This window comes from Acinonyx jubatus, chromosome B4 (genome assembly GCF_027475565.1).
Source record: "Acinonyx jubatus isolate Ajub_Pintada_27869175 chromosome B4, VMU_Ajub_asm_v1.0, whole genome shotgun sequence".
NCBI lineage: Eukaryota > Metazoa > Chordata > Mammalia > Carnivora > Felidae > Acinonyx > Acinonyx jubatus.
The window spans coordinates 131,379,728-131,398,755 of record NC_069387.1 but is presented as its reverse complement, the minus strand read 5'-3'; the positions used below and the strand labels follow the sequence as shown (position 1 = coordinate 131,398,755).

The 19,028-nt window shown below is 39.4% G+C and overlaps 1 protein-coding gene across 5 annotated transcripts in view; it reads left to right on the top strand.

The window, feature by feature from the left end:
• The window catches only part of MRTFA (myocardin related transcription factor A), a 210,282-nt gene that overhangs the window by 18,284 nt on the left and 172,970 nt on the right, over positions 1-19,028 (top strand). For 2 of the 5 annotated variants that reach the window (XM_053226838.1, XM_053226839.1), the window contains exon 2: positions 16,208-16,269. The exons of the other annotated variants lie outside the window; for them this stretch is intronic. In XM_053226838.1, coding sequence (XP_053082813.1) covers positions 16,208-16,269 — 62 coding nt within the window. The remainder of the gene's footprint in view (positions 1-16,207; positions 16,270-19,028) is intronic. 5 annotated transcript variants of the gene reach the window in all.

Below are 19,028 nucleotides of genomic sequence, written 5' to 3'. Positions count from 1 at the left end.
TTTTTTTTTTTTCTCTGTAAAATAAGAACATTAAGTTAGATGACCCTTAAGGGCCCTTGTGTAATTTTCATTTGATTCTTACTGTTGTAACTATATTCACTCCAGCAACCATTATCACTTAATAGTATCTCAACATTAATTACGGTAGCTTGTTAATCCCAGAGTCTGAATGTCAGAAGCATCTAAATGATAGAATTGACTTAAAATAATTTTTTTAAAGTCAACTTTTTAATTGACTTAAAAGAATTTATTTTTAAGAAAAATTTTAAAAAATTTTTCCTTTTTTAAAATTTTATTTACTTTAATCTCTGCACCCCATGTGTGGTTGATTGAACTCCCAACCCCAACATAAAGAGTCACAGGCTCTTCTGACTGAGCCAGCCGGTTGCTCCTGAAAAGAATTTTTTTAAAGAAAAGATCATTTCATTTCAAAAGTTAAATTATTGAAATAGTTGAAGAATAAGTTGCTTTAGTGAAAGAATAGTTGCTTTAATCAAAGACGTTTAGTAATGATTTTATATGCCAGGTTGTGTATGACCACTCAGTGGTCATAGAAGTGGAGGAATGCAGGGCGCCTGGGTGGCGCAGTCGGTTAAGCGTCTGACTTCAGCCAGGTCACGATCTCACGGTCCGTGAGTTCGAGCCCCGCGTCAGGCTCTGGGCTGATGGCTCAGAGCCTGGAGCCTGTTTCCGATTCTGTGTCTCCCTCTCTCTCTGCCCCTCCCCCGTTCATGCTCTGTCTCTCTCTGTCCCAAAAATAAATAAACGTTGAAAAAAAAAATTAAAAAAAAAAAGAAGTGGAGGAATGCAGATTTTAATGAAGATTGCAATGCTGGTTTGGTGGTTTTGCTGAGTTGTGTTGTATTCACTTGGATGGGGAGACTTGCTTTGAAGATACCTTTTTGTCCATTTGCTGTGCTGCTGATTGATGGAGGAAATAAAATAATCCTTGAGACTTTTGACTTCTGAAAAGTGGCTGGTTGTGTCCTTGTTCTTAGCAAATGTCGGACCAGATAGGCAAACTCAGTCTGTCTGGGTTTGAGAGAAAGAACATTTCACCAATTTGCCCAGCTAAGTAAGATGTTATCACTCCACTCAGCACATATTATTATTTTGCATACAAATAACTTGGAGCAGAGAGTAGAAGGAACTAGTTTTTACTGAGTATCTGTTTTATGCTAGCCACTGTTAGCTAAAACAGTGCTTTCATATATCCTGTCTTTTGTTTTTGTTGACGGAATAGTTGTTTTTGTACCTACATGTTGCTCATTGTCACCAACCCTAAATCACTTACAGACTTTCCTGGAGTTGGGAATGGTCCTTGTGCATGAATTTCCCTCCCTATAGCTTTTGTTGGGACTCAGTGCAGTCACTGCAGCCCTAAGAAGGTAGATACTGCCATTAAGGAGGAACTGCTTTGGCTTCATTAAAAGCAAATAACCTGGGCCACCTGGCTGGCTCAGTTGGTAGAGCATGCAGCTTTTGATCTCGGGGTTGTGAGTGTGGGACCCATGTTGGGTATAGAGATTATTTAAAAATAAAATCTTTAAAAAAAAAAAGAAATAACTGTGATAGCTTGCCACAAACTCCCTTATCTCTTCAGAGGTGCTTTCCAGTTGTCTGTCTCCAAGTAGGAATCCTAAATACTTTCCCCATTGAAAAATATTACAGTTGATGATTAGGTATCCAAATGAAACACATGCACGCATGTACGTGTGTATAAACTTATTTATTGGTACACTGGTCATGTGAGAGAATTTCTGTAATTTAGATCTTTAAACATTTATTTTCATGGAAAGTGTATGGGCCACTGGAAGCCACTTAACATTGGGTGACCTTGAGCTAGTGCCAACTTCTTTTGGGACTGTCCACTTCAGTAAAATTGGGATGTACTGGGGCACCTGGGTGGCTCAGTTGGTTAAGCGTCCGACTCTTGGATTTTGACTCAGGTCATGATCTTGTGGCTTGTGAGTTCAAACCCCACATTGGGCTTGGTGCTGATGGTGTGATTCTCTTTCTTTCCCCCTCCTTCTGCCCCTCCCCTGCTCATGTGCTCACTTGCTTGCTCTCTTTCTCAAAATAAATAAATTAAAAAAAATGGGGATGTACTTACTTGCAGGGATGTTAATCAAGATTAATTGAAATCTCATGGGTATTCCACAGAGGTTGGTACTGTCACTTCTTCCATTCTGACTTTTATTTTATTTTAAATTTTTTTTAACGTTTATTTATTTTTGAGACAGAGAGAGACAGAGCATGAATGGGGGAGGGTCAGAGAGAGGGAGACACAGAATCTGAAACAGGCTCCAGGCTCTGAGCTGTCAGCACAGAGCCCGACGCGGGGCTCGAACTCATGAACTGTGAGATCGTGACCTGAGCTGAAGTCGGATGCTTAACCGACTGAGCCACCCAGGCGCCCCCCATTCTGACTTTTAAGTAACTGAGTAAAATATCTTGGTGCATGACTTAGTTTGTTAGTGTTTTCATTAAGATGGCTTAGCCACATGCCCTGGGGATTGACAATGGAATTTATTTTTCTTTCCTTATCACTTACAAATCCCATTTGAAATGTATTCTTTTTATTTTAGTTTATTTATTTGGGGGGGGGAAGGGGAGGGAGAGAGAGGGAGAGAGAATCCCAAGTAGGCTCCACGTCATCGGTGCCAAACCTGCCGTGGGGCTCAAACCCATGAACTGTGAGGTCATGAGCTGAGCCAAAATCAAGAGTCGGACTCTTAAACCGTCTTAAGTTAGGCGCTTAACCGACTGATCCACCGAGGCACCCCTAGAAATGTATTCTTGTTCAGACTTTGGAATGAGAAAACTTTTTCTAAAGCAGAATTAAGTGGATTTGCTTCAGGTGGCTTTCTGAGATCTGGCAAATTTGAACAAGAAAATTAGAATTGCTTTCATAGTGGAGTTCCCCCCCACCTGAAACATAGTTGGCAATGAGAAGAAAGGTTATGCAATTATATGCATTCCTTATCAGATGCTTGGTAAAGCTTATTTTTGCCTGAAACATTCAAGGAAGTCCCCTACTCCCTTCCTTTCAGTCAAGAAGCTGATTGTGTGGAATAGGAGGTGAGTAAATGAAAATGAATCTGACTTTGGCAATAAGAGAATGAGAAGAATGCTAACCCCCAGGCTGGGCTTGTTTCAGCTTCCCGGAGATCTCAGAGGTTAGGACCCATTGGTCGTAAGCATTTAAAAAAAAAAGCGCCCCTCCCCTTCCCCCCCACCCAAAAGCCCAAATTGGGGCGCCTAGGTGGCTTAGTTGGTTAAGCGTCCGACTTCAGCTCAGGTCATGATCTCACGGTCCGTGAGTTCGAGCCCCGCGTCGGGCTCTGTGTGGGCAACTCAACCTGGAGCCTGCTTTGGGTTCTGTGTCTTCCTGTCTCTCTGCCCCTCCCCACTTGTGCTGTCTCTCTCTCTCTCTCAAAAATAAATAAACATTAAAAAAAAAACCCCACAAACTGTAGGTGAAGCCTGGATTGAGTAGGGCAATTTAAAAGATTTTAGATTGGTAATGGAATTGCAGAGATGATTTCCACTGGCCAGAATTTTGGTGTTTTGGTTTTACTCATCTACAGTTCTTCATTCAGTCCATTCTCTCCAAAGTAACAGGAATGATCTTAAGAACATAAACTGAATCACATCCCTTCTCTGCCTAAAACCCTACCTTCCAGTGGTTTCCTGTTGCATTTAGAATAAAATCCGAGGGCTCCTGGGTGGCGCAGTTGGTTGAGTGTCCGACATCGCCTCAGGTCATGATCTCAGAGTTCTGAGTTTGAGCCCCTCGTCAGGCTCTGTGCTGACAGCTGGAGCCTGGAGCCTGCTTCCGATTCTGTGTCTCCCTCTCTCTCTGCCCCTCCCCTGCTCATACTCTGTCTCTCTCTGTCCCAAACATAAGTAAACATTAAAAAAAAATAAGAATAAAATCCAGATTTCTTCCCACGACCTACATTGAATGCATGCTTTTATCTATACTGCTCTTACCACTTTTTTGGTATCCCTTTTCCCTTCAGTCAGTTACATTATCATCAGCTGGTTTTACTTTAGTTCTTTCAACTTTCCTTACCACCATATCTAAAAAATAGATATTTTCTACCTGCAGACACTTCTTTGGTTTCCTTTATAACTCAGAGAAATTTATACTTATTGTTGCCCCTTGAACAACAGGTAGGTTAGGGGCACTGAGCCCCACACAGTTGAAAATCCATGTATAACTTTTGACCCCCCTCCAGACTTAAAAGCCTGTTGACCAGAAGTCTTACTGATAACATAGAGCCTTACTACTGACAACACATATTTTGTATGTTATATGTTTTAACTACTGTATTCATACAATAAACTAGAGAGAAGAAAATGTTACTAAGAAAAACATAAGGAGAGAAAATATACTGTACTGTATTTAAAAAATCTGTGTATGAAGGGACCCATGCAATTCAAGCTCTTGTTCAAGGATCAGCTGTAGTTTTCTGCTTAATGGCTTGCTTACTTTTTCTTTTCTTCTCTTTTTTCTTTCTCTCTCTCTTTTTTTTTTTTGTCTTCTTATGCTCCAAGATTATAAACTCCATGATGGTAGAGACTGTGTTTTATTCTTTTTGTCTAGCACATGCTGACACATAGTGGATATTTAATAAATATTTGTTGAGCTAATGGTCATTTGATATCTTCTGCTTTATAGAGAGATTCTTCAGTTCATAAAGGAATAGGCATTTATTTGTTGATCTGACAGTCTATAAAATGGTAAAAGTCAACACGGGCAAAAAAATGATTTTTTTAAAGATTTTTTTTTTTTAATTTTTAAGTAATCTCTACATCCTTTGGGGGGTTCAAACTCACAACCCTGAGATCAAGAGTTGTATGCTCCATTGACTGAGCCAGCCAGGTGCCCCAAATTATTTGTCTTTTGGGGATGAATCTTTAAGAATCAACTTAGATGGTGCCTGGCAAGCTTTTCCTGATTGGCCAGGGTTGGATTAGATCTCCCTGTTGTTTGGTCTATGACACCATGTGCTTGCCTTTTGTAACAGTAGACTCCCTACTAGATTCTCTGGGGGAGAAAGAATTTAGTTTATGATTGTATCTTCAGCCCTCAGATTGGTGCTGGCACATGGTAGTTGTGCTCAATAAATATTGGTTCAGTGAGAAATGAGTTAAAATTGAGGTATTTCTTTAAAAAAATTTTTTTTTCAACGTTTATTTATTTTTGGGACAGAGAGAGACAGAACATGAGCAGGGGAGGGGCAGAGAGAGAGGGAGACACAGAATCGGAAACAGGCTCCAGGCTCTGAGCCATCAGCCCAGAGCCTGACGCGGGGCTCGAACCCACGGACCGCGAGATCGTGACCTGGCTGAAGTCGGACGCCTAACCGACTGTGCCACCCAGGCGCCCCAAAATTGAGGTATTTCTTAAAAAGAACAATTTTTACTATGGTATACCAGATTATGGAGGTTGGTTGGTCCCAAGAATTACTTTGTTGTTTGTTTTCCAAGTTCAGTATCATGACATAAGTTTAAAAAAAAGTCTATTATGGAAAATTTCAAACACATAGAAAAAATAAAGAGAATAATAAAATGACCCACCACCATGTACTTATCGCCCAGCTCCAACAGTTAACAAGACATGACCATTCTTGTTTAACTTGCTCCCCCTTCCTCTTCAATATTTTAAAACAAATCCCAGACATGATATCATTTCATCTGTAAATACTTCAGAAGGGTATAATCAATTTAAGAACTGGTTAACTCTTGGAAAAACCTGATACAAAAATTCCATTTGTCTCCTTGAATCTAATTGTAGATGCCAGCTGGTGAATTTCCATGTGCTAAACCACTCCCAAGGCTTGACTCACTATTGAAAGCATATACTCCATTGTAATTGCTGAGATAGCAGCAGTTTGCTAGAGTATGTTATCATGGTTGTTTCTATTTGGGTAGAGAGCAGTTACTAATAAGTAAAAACTCATATGTCAGAGGTAACTTTGGAAATGTATCAAGACAGATGATGCTTTCTGACATTGTGCATTACAGGCCTTTGAGATTTTGTCTGGAAAATGAAAATGAAATATGGTTTGTAGATTAATAGAGTAAATTCCTGTAGTTCTTTGTGCGTGAATTCCTGAGAGTCACAATTAGCAGTAAAATGAAAAGTAAGGGTGCCAGAAGACTTAGCTAAAAAAACTCCTAAGCCTTGGAAGGTTGAGGGTTTAGAACTTGGGCCAGAGGAAAAGTCACATGGCATTGAAAGTGGTTATGGTTAGTTTTATTCTAGAAGTCAAAGTTGTGGCCTAGACCTCTGTAAATAGCCTAGGTTAAATAACATTTCCTTTGGGAAGGGAAGAGAAGGCTCTCTTTTCTTTCAGCAAATATTTTAAGGGATTAAGTACTATCTTGTAAAATTTGAAGATTGGCACTGAGTGAATGGTTGGACTTGAACAGTGTTTTCTCATGATCCCAGTTTTTTGTGGAAAAGAAATGAAGCAGGGATGGAAATGATCATAAGTATCTTTAACTATTTCCTTTAACCAACTATGTAAGAGAACAAGACTCTCATCCTACGAGGCTGTAAGTCCCAGCCCTGTTAGGACAGCAACCTTGCTTTCTCCTTAGCCTGAATTGCCACATGAGTCTTTTGGTAGGAGATGGTGGATATGGTGATCCCAAGTTAATTCTTGGCAATTTATTTTGAAAATCCACTCTTTTATTTCTGCTTTTATATTTCCACAACCCTTAGATAATTCCTTTATTAAAGTACTTAGTACACAGTGCCTTGAATAGGGATTTTGTCATACTTATCTGTGTATCTTTAGTGTCTAGCACATGGTCACTTGGAAAATATTTGTTGACACATGATGATCCCTTTCCAGGCTTGAGATGGTATGATTTTGTGATTTCTCTAGAGGCCTTGACCAGAAGAATATGGGAATAGTGCTGTTCTGATATAGACTCCTCTCTGCATTGTGTTTCTTCCTAGATTGTGTTTGTTTTCAGACTCTGAACTATTCTCTTCTTTTGGGAACTTTCAGGGAATAGAAGGAGAGAAAAATTTGTGTTTAGAACAAGAGGACTGTGTCAGACTGAAGTTGATATGTTAGGATCACTGGAATCCTCAGTGTTGTCAGGATGAAGAATTCAATGTTGATAACAGATGCTAGGAACTCATTCTCTTTTTTTATTCTTCCTCATTTACTGAGATTTGACCCCATACCTATGACTGTGAGGTGGAGTGGATCTTCAAACTTTGAAGGATGTGGTCAGTCATTGGGAATTAATCAGCATCAAACTATGAGTATTTCTTTTTTCATGTATGTGGTAACTGCTGAAATTAATTTGTTGTAAAACTGTAGAATCTATACCAAATCAAACCTATGGCTTATTATCTAATACAATATAGTAGAAGAGAAATGTTAAAAACCATTATTTCATGAAGCTGACCGTGTATGTTTATTGGAAAGTTGGAAACTGTCTCAAACTCAGCATATACAAAACTAAAATGATTCATTTTCCTCCTCTAAACTTTTTGCCACCAGCAGCTTTCCCTGTCTCATCTGATGGTGACTCTACTCTTTTAGTTGTTCTGATCAAAACTTTGGACCTTACATTTCTCTTATATTCCATATCCAGTCTGCCAGGAAAACTTTACTGGACTTACCTTCAAAATCTATCCAAATCAACAACTTCTCACCATCTCTCCTGCTACCACTGTTCTCTTGCCCGGATTATTGTGATATTTCCTAACTGATCTCCCAGATTCTTCCCCACCCCTCTCTTCCCCTCCGTTCCCCTCTCCTCTTTATTTTGAGAGAGAAGGAGTGCACACATGTGAGCAGAGGAGGGGTGGAGAAAGGGAGAGACAGAATCCCAGGCGGTCTCTGCTATGTCACCATGCAGGGCTCAAACTCACGAACCATGAGACCATGACCTGAGTCGAGATCAAGAGTTGGACACTCAACCGATTGAACCACACAGGAGCCCCTCTTCCCTTTATTTTCAACACAGCAGCCTGAATCATTCTCTTGGTACCTATGTGAGATCATGTTGCTCCTCTGTTCAGAAACCCTTCAATGGCTCCCCATTTCACTTTTGAGTAAATACCCATCAGGCCTTCTCTTATCTGGTCTTCTGTTAACCTCTCTGCCCTTACCTACTGAATCCCCCTTGTTCATTCTGCTGCAGCCACATTAGCTTTCTTGTTGTTCCTTTTTTTTTTTCTTTAAAAAAAAATTTTTTTTTAACGTTTATTTATTTTTGAGACAGAGAGAGACAGAGCATGGACAGGGGAGGGTCAGAGAGAGGGAGACACAGAATCTGAAACAGGCTCCAGGCTCTGAGCTGTCAGCACAGAGCCTGACGCGGGGCTCGAACTCACGGACCGTGAGATCATGACCTGAGCCAAAGTCGGCCGCTTAACCGACTGAGCCACCCAGGCACCCCTCTTGTTCCTTGAACATGACAGTCCTGCTTCTGCCCTTGGGCCTTTGCACTGGCTGTTCCCTCTGTGTGGAATGTTATTCCTCTAGGTATCTGTAACTCTGTCATCACTGTCAAATCTTGGTTTTATGTCACTTTCTCAGTGAGGCCTACTCTAATCATCTTATTTAAAAATTAAAATGCTTGGGTGCCTTGGGTGGTTCAGTTAAGCATCTGACTTTTGATCTCGGCTCAGGTCATTATCTCATGGTTCCTGAGTTTGGCCCCGCATTGGGCTTTCTGCTGTTTGCCTGGAGCCCCCTTTGGATCCTTTGTCCCCGCCCCTCTCAGCATCTCACCCGCTCGCTCTCTCTTTCTTAAAAATAAATAAACATTAAAATTTGTTCTAAAAAAATGATAGCTTCTTTGTTCCAAATACTTCTGATTTCCATTATTCTGATCTTTTTCCCCTAAAATGTTCATATTTTAAGATATGCATAGTTTGTTTTTATAGTTATTCCTTGAGAGTGAGTTTTATGTATTCATTTTACTTATCTGTTAGCTGTACTTAAGTGCAGGTAGACTTCGACAAAACTTTATCTATAGACCAACTTTCTGTCATTTACAAGCATCCAAAAGAGTGCGGAACTCAAAACCAAGAAATAGAAAAGTCAGTGCCTTAGATAGTCAAGAATGAACTCTGGAGTGTTGTTGACAATTCCTGAAGAGGCTCAAAGTGCCAAAGTGCTGTGAATAGCTGGTTCTTTCAGAAGATGGAGGAGTGTGTTGATGAAACTTGCAAATAGGTCAGCATTTTTTGAGAAGAAAGCCAAAAAGTATAGGTGAATGGACATGCAAGAAAAGCCAAGAAAGTGGAGTAGAGTGTGGTGGTAGTCACAGTGGACGAGATTTGAAGTGACCAGTGCAGTGAATGAATGGGAAACTCTTGAGAGTGTGTTTGTGGAGTGGACATGGGCCAGCCCATAGGAGCACCTTTAAATACAAAATGCTTTGAAGCCACAGGCAGAAGAACCCTCTCCTTTGAATGTGAATGAAAACCACAGTGACATATCATTTGACACTTGTTAGGATAGCTGTTGTCAAAAAAACTGTGAGGAGAAACTGGAGCCCTGGTGTATCACTGGTGAGACTATACAATGGTACAGCTGCTGTGGAAAACAATTTTGTGATTCCTCAAAAAGTTAAACATAAAATTGCCATAGGATCCAGCAATTCTACTCCTTAGTGATACCCAAAAGAATTGAGAGAGGGGACTTAACAGATACTTGTTTTCCAATGTTCACAGCACCATTATTCACAGTAACCAAAAGGTGGAACAACCCAACAACCCAAATGTCCCTCCACTGATGAAAGGATAAACAAAATGTGGTGTATACACACACACACACACACACACACACACACACACACACACGATAAAATGTTATTTAGCCTTAAGAGAAGGAAATTCTGGGGGCGCCTAGGTGGCTTAGTTGAACGTCCGACTTCGGCTCAGGTCATGACCTCGCGGTTTGTGGATTCGAGTCCTGCGTCGGGCTCTGTGCGGACAGCTCGGAGGCTGGAACCTGCTTTGGATTCTGTCTCCCTCTCTCTCTGCCCCTCCCCTGCTCATGCTCTATCTCTCTTTGTCTCAAAAGTAAATATAAATGTTAAAAAAATTTTTTTTAAAAAAGAAGGAAATTCTGATACATGCTACAACATGAACGAACCTTGAAGACATTATGCTGAGTGAAAGATTTCAGATGCAGAGGGACAGGTATTATATGATTCCACTTACATGAGGCACCTAGATGGGCAAATTCATAGAGATGGAAGTAGAATAGATGTTACCAGGGACTAGAGGAAGGGGAAATGGGGAGTTACTGTTTAAATGGGTATGGTTTCTGTTTTGGATGAGAAATTTTTGGAAATGGATACTGGAGATGGTTGCACAACATTGTGAATGCACTTAATGCCACTGAACTGTACACTTAAAAATGGTTAAAATGGAGGAGTGCCTGGGTGGTTCAGCTGTTTAAGCATCTGACTTTAGGTCAGGTCATGATCTCATGGTTTATGAGTTCGATCCCCGCATCGGGCTATGTGCTGACAGCTCAGAGCCTGGAGCCTGCTTCGGATTCTGCGTCTCCTTCTCTCCCTGCCCCTTCCCTGCTCGTGTTCTGTCTCTGTCTCTCAAAAATAAAAAAACATTAGAAAAAAAATTTTTTTAAGTTTAAAAAATGGCAAATTTTATGTGAAGTATATTTTAACACTCCCTGCCTCACCCCAGAACCTTCTACGTTAGGTATAGCTGTTTATGCATGTGTGGGAGCATAGATAGGGAGGGCACACATGTTCAGACTTCAATGATTGTGGAGACGTGCTCTTTCTGGTAGTGCAGTAACCAGCTAAGTCATTCAGCTCCTTCTCCTGCAGCCACATTTGTAAGCATAGGAGAGTCACTCAGTCATTAAGAAAATGGTAAATTTTACAAGAAACTTGAAATTGTTTCTGGAAAGGAGTACTAGGGGACTGGAGTAAGAAACCTAGTTTTCACTATTTACCTTATTCTTGTGTTATTTAAAATTTTATTTATTTAGTTTAAAGATTTTACTTTGAAATAATCTCCACACCCAACGTGGGGCTCAAACTCACAACCCTGAGGTCAAGAGTTGCACGCTCCACCGTCTGAGCCAGCCAAGTGCCCCAGTTTTTAAAAAAATCATAGTTATATATTACCAATTTTGGAAAATTTAAATAATCTATTATAGGAAAACATGGAATAAGAAAAAAGTTCATTTTATTCTGTTTGAGAAAACAGGGATTTGCACATTTAAGACGATGGACAGAGGTGTTCAGATCAGGTTTGAGGCCTAGAGTTCTCTCTTATTTATAACGCTGGTAGACAAATGAGCTCCTGCTCCTATGACTTCACTTCCAATAAAGGCTTTGCTGGGGTTGCTGTCCACCCATCATCTCTGCAAATAACCGCTTTACAGTGTTAGAAGAATTACTTAAGAGAATAGATGTTCAAATACCATAAAGTGGGTTTTGCTTTGCAGTTTCAAAAAGTGAGGGCTAGGGGCGCCTGGGTGGCTCAGTTGGCTGAGCATCCGACTTCAGCTCAGGTCATGATCTTACAGTTTGTGGGTTCGAGCCCCGCGTTGGGCTCTGTGCTGACAGCTCAGAGCCTGGAGCCTGTTTCAGATTCTGTGTCTCCCTCTCTCTCTGACCCTCCCCTGTTCATGCTGTCTCTCTCTCTGTCTCAAAAATAAATAAACATTAAAAAAAAAATTCAAAAAGTGAGGGCTATATCTGTGTGTCTGGAGCTATGACAGCTGAGTCTTAATTACACAAGATATGGGAGGTGCTGCCATGGCTTGTTATGGGGTGCTGGCAGAGGAAGGCAAAAGTGGGAACTTTGGTAGAGTTTGAAATTCTTATGAATGGAAGGTTTGAAATTTTATTTATCTGTCTGTCTGTCTATCTATCTATCTATCTATCTTCTTTTCAAGATTTTCTTTTTAAGCAATCTCTACATCCAATGTGGTGATCGAACTCACAACCCTGAGTTCAAGAGTCAAATACTCCACTGACTGAGCTAGTGAGGTGCCCTGAAATTTTAGGTTTTTTTGTTACGTATTGTGTGTGTTTCAGTCTCTTACTGAGCATTTGTTACGTTGAATGCTGCGGCTGGGTTGATCAGTGTGGCTGTGTAGGTCTTCCTTTTCCCTTCCCTCCTCTCCTCTCTCCCTTTATAGCATATATGGTATTGCTTCCTTTTCCCTTTATCACCTTAGTCAGTGAGGTAGTAACTGTTCTTTAAAATCTCTTTCCAGGGATGCCTGTGTGGCTCAGTGTGTTAAGCATCCAACTTCGGTTCAGGTCATGATCTCATGGTTCATGGATTCAAGCCTTGCATCAGGCTCTCTGCTGACAGCTCAGAGCCGGGAGCCTGCTTCGGATTCTCTCTCTTCCTCTCTCTCTCTGCCCCTGCCCCGCTCATGCTCTATCTCTCTCTCTCTCAAAATAAGTAAACATTAAAAAAAAATCTGTTTCCTAATTAAATTGATATTTGGAAAGAAAAGCTTTTAGGTGGTTGTGAAGGGCAGCAGAATACGTTGCTGCTTGTAGGTTTCTGGTCTCCTCTAGAGGAGGTTATGGACACTTCTGGAAATAGTAGTTTCTCTTGACTCTGTCCTTTTGAGACTCTCTAATAGCATCAGCCAGTACTAGGACTTTGAGGGGCTACCTGGGTTGACATTTCTGACTCTTCCACTTCCTCTAGGAGGTCCAGTCTACTTGCTCTTTCTTTGGAAGTGTAACAAAGAGTAAGTAGAACAATCAGGCAGAATGAAATTAAGGTTTTTTCCATAGATGTTCAGTTTGAGGAGGTATGTAACCACACCTTCTTGAGGCTGATTGCTTAAAAACCATAGTGCGTTCATTTAACTGGGAATTGTTTTTTCTCTTCCTTTTTTGGTATCAGAGTCAAACCTTTATATTGATTTTTTTTCCCTCTTTCTTTCCTCTTCCATTTTTCCCCTTTCATTCCATTTTTTATTATTGTCCCTTTATTCTTTGCATCTTTTCCTCCTCAAGTTAAAATGAGATAGTAGCATTCTTTTCAGATGAAATGATTGTTTGAAAGAAGACACTGAATTTATGAAATTCCTTAGAATTTGTGTATGGGAAATTTATTTTTTAGAAGATGAGGACAGTGTCATCTTAGATTGTAAAAATTCTCATTTCCTGATCCAAGTGTTATCAAGTGTTATCAAGTCACTGAACCTTTTCTACTCTGGTTTCTCAACCAAAAATGAAGGGATTGGATGTGTAAGCTTCTAAGGTTAAGTTATAAAGATTTAGTCATTCTGGATTTTATTGGCATTTCTCTAAAGCCAGTAATATAAAAGATTAGAAGAACTTTGCTTATAATACTGTTCACATAAAAATATAAGTCATTTCAGTATAACATAAGACTTGGATTCTAAAGGGGCTTAGTCAGTGGATGACCAGCACAACATTTTTTAAGCTCTCGTGTAGAAATCAGTTTCAAAATACATTCTCTGACAACTTTGAACTAAAAATCCTAGATCTCATTTTGATATTAATAATTGTAAGTGGTCATTATCTTTTATTTCTATTCATATCTTTTTAAAAGATAATTCATTACTATGTAGGAGTTGACTTTTTCTGTTACGGCTTCCATTGAAATGATACTGCTTGAGTCTTTCCCCCCTAAGTGCCTTCTCCTGAGAATAAAGGATTGCGTTCATACCTTTGCATAATGATCTAGAGAGTATTTTAATCTTGGCATGTTAAAACCTGGCTGACTCCATTAATATGTGACAAACTAGCACATTAGGACATTTTTTAAGTTCCAAGCCACGTGTTGTGCTTTAAATGAACAGGGGCATGTATAAAATTAATATTTAAGCCTTGAATAGCACAGACATTCAAAATGCCTGTTGCCCTGGGTGACTGATTTTCAGTGAGGCTCTTGCTTGCCCTGCACATTTCTTCCTCTGCTTTAAACGGTGCCAAGAGCAGAGTCAGGAGCGGGTTTATTCCTTTGACGCTCTGCTAACCTCTGCTTTCGGCAGGCAAAAAGGCTGCTGTTTTACTTCTTAAACTCCTACCATATGGAAAGTTTCTATAAATAAATCTTGGATTTATGATTGGACTTCTAAATTTGTAACTTCTATGATCCATGACTAAAGCCAATATAAATACCTATTGAAAATACAGACTGTACACAAAGCTGTAGCACTATTTCAGTGAGAAAGGTCACCAGCCACAATATCTAAATTATCAATTCGATTAATTTCTTCTGTCTCAGTTGGCATGAATGAGGACCTCATTTTGTTGTCAAGCAAAAACTAATGAGCCTGGTAGTTTGTAGTGAATCCACTTTGACTTTTTGTTTTGTACATGAATTGTTGGCATAATTGTGTAGCAGACATGTGTATGAAAATGTAAAAATGCATTAGATTTTGACAAACAGAATTGTTTAAATGTGCTAAAGGAGCTAACAATTTTAGAGGAATCCTGTTATTTTGTAAATTTGGGTCAATTGGTATTTCAGTCAACAAGTATATAATGGACACCTGTTATGTGCCAGATACTGTGTTAGGTCTTAGGGCTTGTCAAGTTGTATGAAAGATGATTCCTGTTCAGAAAAGTAAGAGAAAAAGAAAAAGAAATGTAGGACAATAAAATGTTTTATCACTCTAATAGAAAAATGGTAGAGGTTAGAGTGGGAGAGAGACGAAGCATAAGAGACTCTTAAAAACTGAGAACAAACTGAGGGTTGATGGGGGGTGGGAGGGAGGGGAGGGTGGGTGATGGGTATCGAGGAGGGCACCTTTTGGGATGAGCACTGGGTGTTGTATGGAAACCAATTTGACAATAAATTTCATATATGAAAAAAATAAAAAAAATAAACCAATACAAAAAAAAAAGAAAAATGGACAAATGCCATGTGCGTATGGTGGAGAGGCAAGTAGATTAACTCTGGGGAATTGAAAAGGCTTTAGAAAAATGTTTCAGTTGTATCTTTAATAATAAAAATTATTTCTAACTGGCTATATTTTATTGAGTGCCTACTGTATACTAGGATTAGGTAATGTTACCTACCAAGGAAAGGCAGGGAAGAACATTGTATGTAGTAGGAAAACAATGGAACTATCAAAGATTGCACATCCCAGAAGTAAGGCATTCCGTATGGCTAATGAGGAAGAGGAGCGAGATCAGTGGCTGGCTGGAATCAGGTTATGAAGGACCTCAGATTCACAGTGTCTGTCCCTGGCACCATGTTTTTGTTCTCATTTCCTTGCCTGAAAAGCCTTTCTCCCCTCTTTGCCAATGTACCTGTTTTTAAAGGTCCAGCTTCAGGGCAGCTTTTATCCCCTTTTCTCAAAGCTTATTGATTATTTTTACTGAATGATTGTACAAAAGAGTGTACCTTATAAAAGGGGAATGCATTTCTTGAGCCATTTCTTGTAGTATATTCTGATCTTCCCAACTAGTTTCTCCTAAAGGGCAGATGATGAATCCTCTTTAGTACTTGGTATAGTGCTCAGCACATTGTGGAGAATCAAGAAGTACATAAGGGATGAATATGGAACATTTGTAGATGTATCAACTATTGAGATAGCCCAGCTGCAGTGCTTGAGATCACCAAATTTATTTAAAAGACATTTCTTTCTTTCTTTCTTTTTTTTTTTTTTTTGTGTTTGTTTATTTATTTTGAGAGGGGGAGAGAGAGCACTAGCAGGGGACGGGAGAGAGGGAGAGAGAGAATTCTAAAGAGGCTCCACTCTGTCAGCACAGAGCCTGACATGGGGCTCGATCTCACAAACTGTGAGATCATGACCTGAGTAGAAATCAAGAGTTGGATGCTCAACTGACTGAGCCACCCAGGTGCCCCTAAAAGGCATTTCTTAACACCAGTCAGAGCAATTTTAAGAGATATAGGTCAGTTGTGATTTGGATGTAAAATGAGTTAATAAGAGTATCCCATAGGGTTGTTGAGGATTAAATTAATTAGTATGTTTAAGCACTTAGAACAGTACCTAGCATATATAGTAAGTGCTCAATCAAGTGTTACCTATTATTTAACTCCACCTGTCTGGGCCTTTTTGCCAGTGACAGAGCTCAACCACTGTTGTAGGCATGAAGAGGAGAGAAAGGAGATTAACAGCTTCATACCTTTGAAAGCAAATGCCCTTTAGGAACTGGAAGAACTGCTTCTGTTGCATGAACTTTTGTTTTTCTGTTTGTGTTTTAGTGATCGAGGGGTTTGGTTGGCATGGAATTGAATTTCATCTGTCTGTGGGAGTTGTAAACAAGGTAGGTCGCAGGTTTATTTATTTTTTCTGTCTCCTTTCCTAAGCTGGTTTGTTAGTATTTTCAGTTCTGCTGAACTAGAATAGATCAGATTTGATTGTTGTGTAGGGACGCACCTATCATAGACCCATGATGGTCTGTCATTGTTGTTTATCTAATGTTGTGGATTACATCTAGTATTTTGTTAGAATATATTGAATTCACGCACATGCATGTACAAACCACAATCCAATCCTTGGAGGGCAGAAGTTCTTATATTAGAGCCATTATTAAACCAGCTTGGGGTAATGGGTAGTGACAGGCTAACTAATTCTTCTGGTCACTCTAACGTTCACTAGCTTAATATGAATGGTAGACTAAATGCAACAAAGGGCCTGTTTTGACAGTAGCCAGGCCATCATGGCAACAATAAATTTTGTTACTGATGATAGAATCTGTCTATCTGTAACCAGTAGAGTTTGATTTGACACAGCATGCTTGTGTTCCTATCTTAAGCTCTGGGCTAAACAAAAGTATACTAGATATGGCTTTGGCTCCTATATCTGTCTTGTGTCAGATGCCCACAAAAAGCTATAGATGGCAGCTTCACACAGCTCTGCAAACCTATTTCTGTCAGAACATTTCCTGTCAAAGGAAGGTAGTGCTAGTTCATGTAGTTCTAGTTTTCTGTGGTCTTAGGTATGTGGAGATCTCATTGCCCATTGGTACAGGAAACTCGGATTGCTCAGAGAATGAACTTGATAGCCAGAAAAAATAATGACACTCTTCCCTGCAATCCCCCCAACTAGGAATCCTGTCACCTTGTGTATAGGGTTCTACAGGTTGATGACAACCGTGGGCTCTTGTTGCACCTGCACATAGGACAGCAGAAATTCTTGAGACTGCTTTCTCTCAGTCACAAAGAACAGTAATCATAAATATATTGCTACAAGGAAAAACTGTTGAGATACTTTATTTATTTTTTTAAGTAAGCTTTATGCCCAATGTGGGGCTCGAACTCATGGCCCTGAGATCAAGAGTCACACACTCTACCAGCCAAGCCAGTCAGGTGCCCCATTGAATTACTTTCTGTAGCAAAAGGAGCATGGTCCCTGGAATTGACCCTGCTGCCTCGGAAGGGAGGTGGGGAGGGTAGATGAAAGTTTAACTTTCCCAGATGAATCCTTTTCTTTGTCATCTGGTGGCCTGAATGTTGGGGTCTGGTCTGTGTGGTCAGTCAAGAAATTATCTTCTTTCTGTTTTCCTGCTTTTTATTGGGGTGGTAATGAACAGGAACTATTTCATGGAAATACTGTAAGAATAAGTGGAAATGAAAGAAATTAATGGAAAGGAAAGAAACTTAAATTTCCTGAACACCTATTAAGGATTAGGCACGTTACTGTAAATTTTCATACTTATGTTCTTATATTGAAATATATAAAGTTCACTGATATTACACTTTTTCAAGTCTAAGTAGATAACATTGTGGGTATCACCACCTTGAACTGTTTGACCTTTACTAAAGCCATTTAGAAGAAAGAGAATTCTATATTGACGCATGTTACTTCATTTGTCTGCTAGAACATTCTTTTATAAAGGAAAAAAAGAAAATACCTACATGAGTTAGTAGAGTCTTTTTGTTTTTGTTTTTATTTAGAAAATAAAAACAGACTTGCTACTGATTTAGCCAGAGGCAGAAAGGAGACTAGCAGGCCTGAAATTAGAGACACCTGTGCTGTTTTGGGAAGTTGAGACTCTTGACCCAGGCTTTGCTGAAGTTGGTGCAGGGGAGGTCAGAGTAGGTTAATATTTTCATAGCTCAAAGCAAATGTGAATTGGGGTGGTTTATAGGTGCAGTTTTGCTTGGTCTCTGTAGTTGAAAACGAGTAAGTAAAATACAGTGCTGCCATCTTGGGAAACTTCTGCAAAAGTCCCTGAAGCCATGCAAATTAATCTCCAAAAATACCAAAAAAATCCCCCATTTGGATGTTTTGTTTTGCTGGCTGAGGGAATTGACTGTTGTCATCACGCTGGTAAAGAAATTGTCCCACATTCTTTTAAGATAATTCTAGATTTGATTTTCTTTTTTTTAAGTTTCCTTTTGAAATTCTCCTCTGATAGGAGGTACCATCTCTACATCTCAGGCATATGCAATAATGTGGGATCAAAATAAATTGTTACCTGTCTCCTAGATGATAGGAAGTTAAGTTGGAGTATTCCTTCTCCTTATTCTACATTTAACATATCCAGATGTATTGTCTTTCTACTCTTAAGATAGTTAAGCTTTTATGGTCTTAGCAGTTGACACAGTACTGTCCTTTATTGGGCTGAAATGGAAACATTAATATTTCTTAACCTATGAGGATTTTCATTTTTATTTTCCTGTCTGTAGAATGAATTGTATTTTTTCTCTTGGCTGCTTCCTTTCTTCAATCAGAGAAACTCTAGTATGTAATTCTTCCTTCTTGCTTCAGCAAGCAAATAACCGCTTTTTAAAAAACAGCTTTATTGATGTATAATTTATATATTGCAAAATTCGCCTGTTTGAAGTGTACAAGTCAATGATTTTTATTAAATTTGTAGAGTTATGCAATCCTTATTAGATTCCAGTGTTACATTTCCAGCTCCCCCAGAAGATCCCTTGTAAACACTACTTTTTAGCTTGACATCATCTACAGATTTTGTTAAGTTCTGCATCAGATTTAATCTTTTTCCTACAAAGTTTCCCATTGTTTATTTTCCCTTTATTTTTATATTTGTTGCTTATTACAGGTCAAACATAC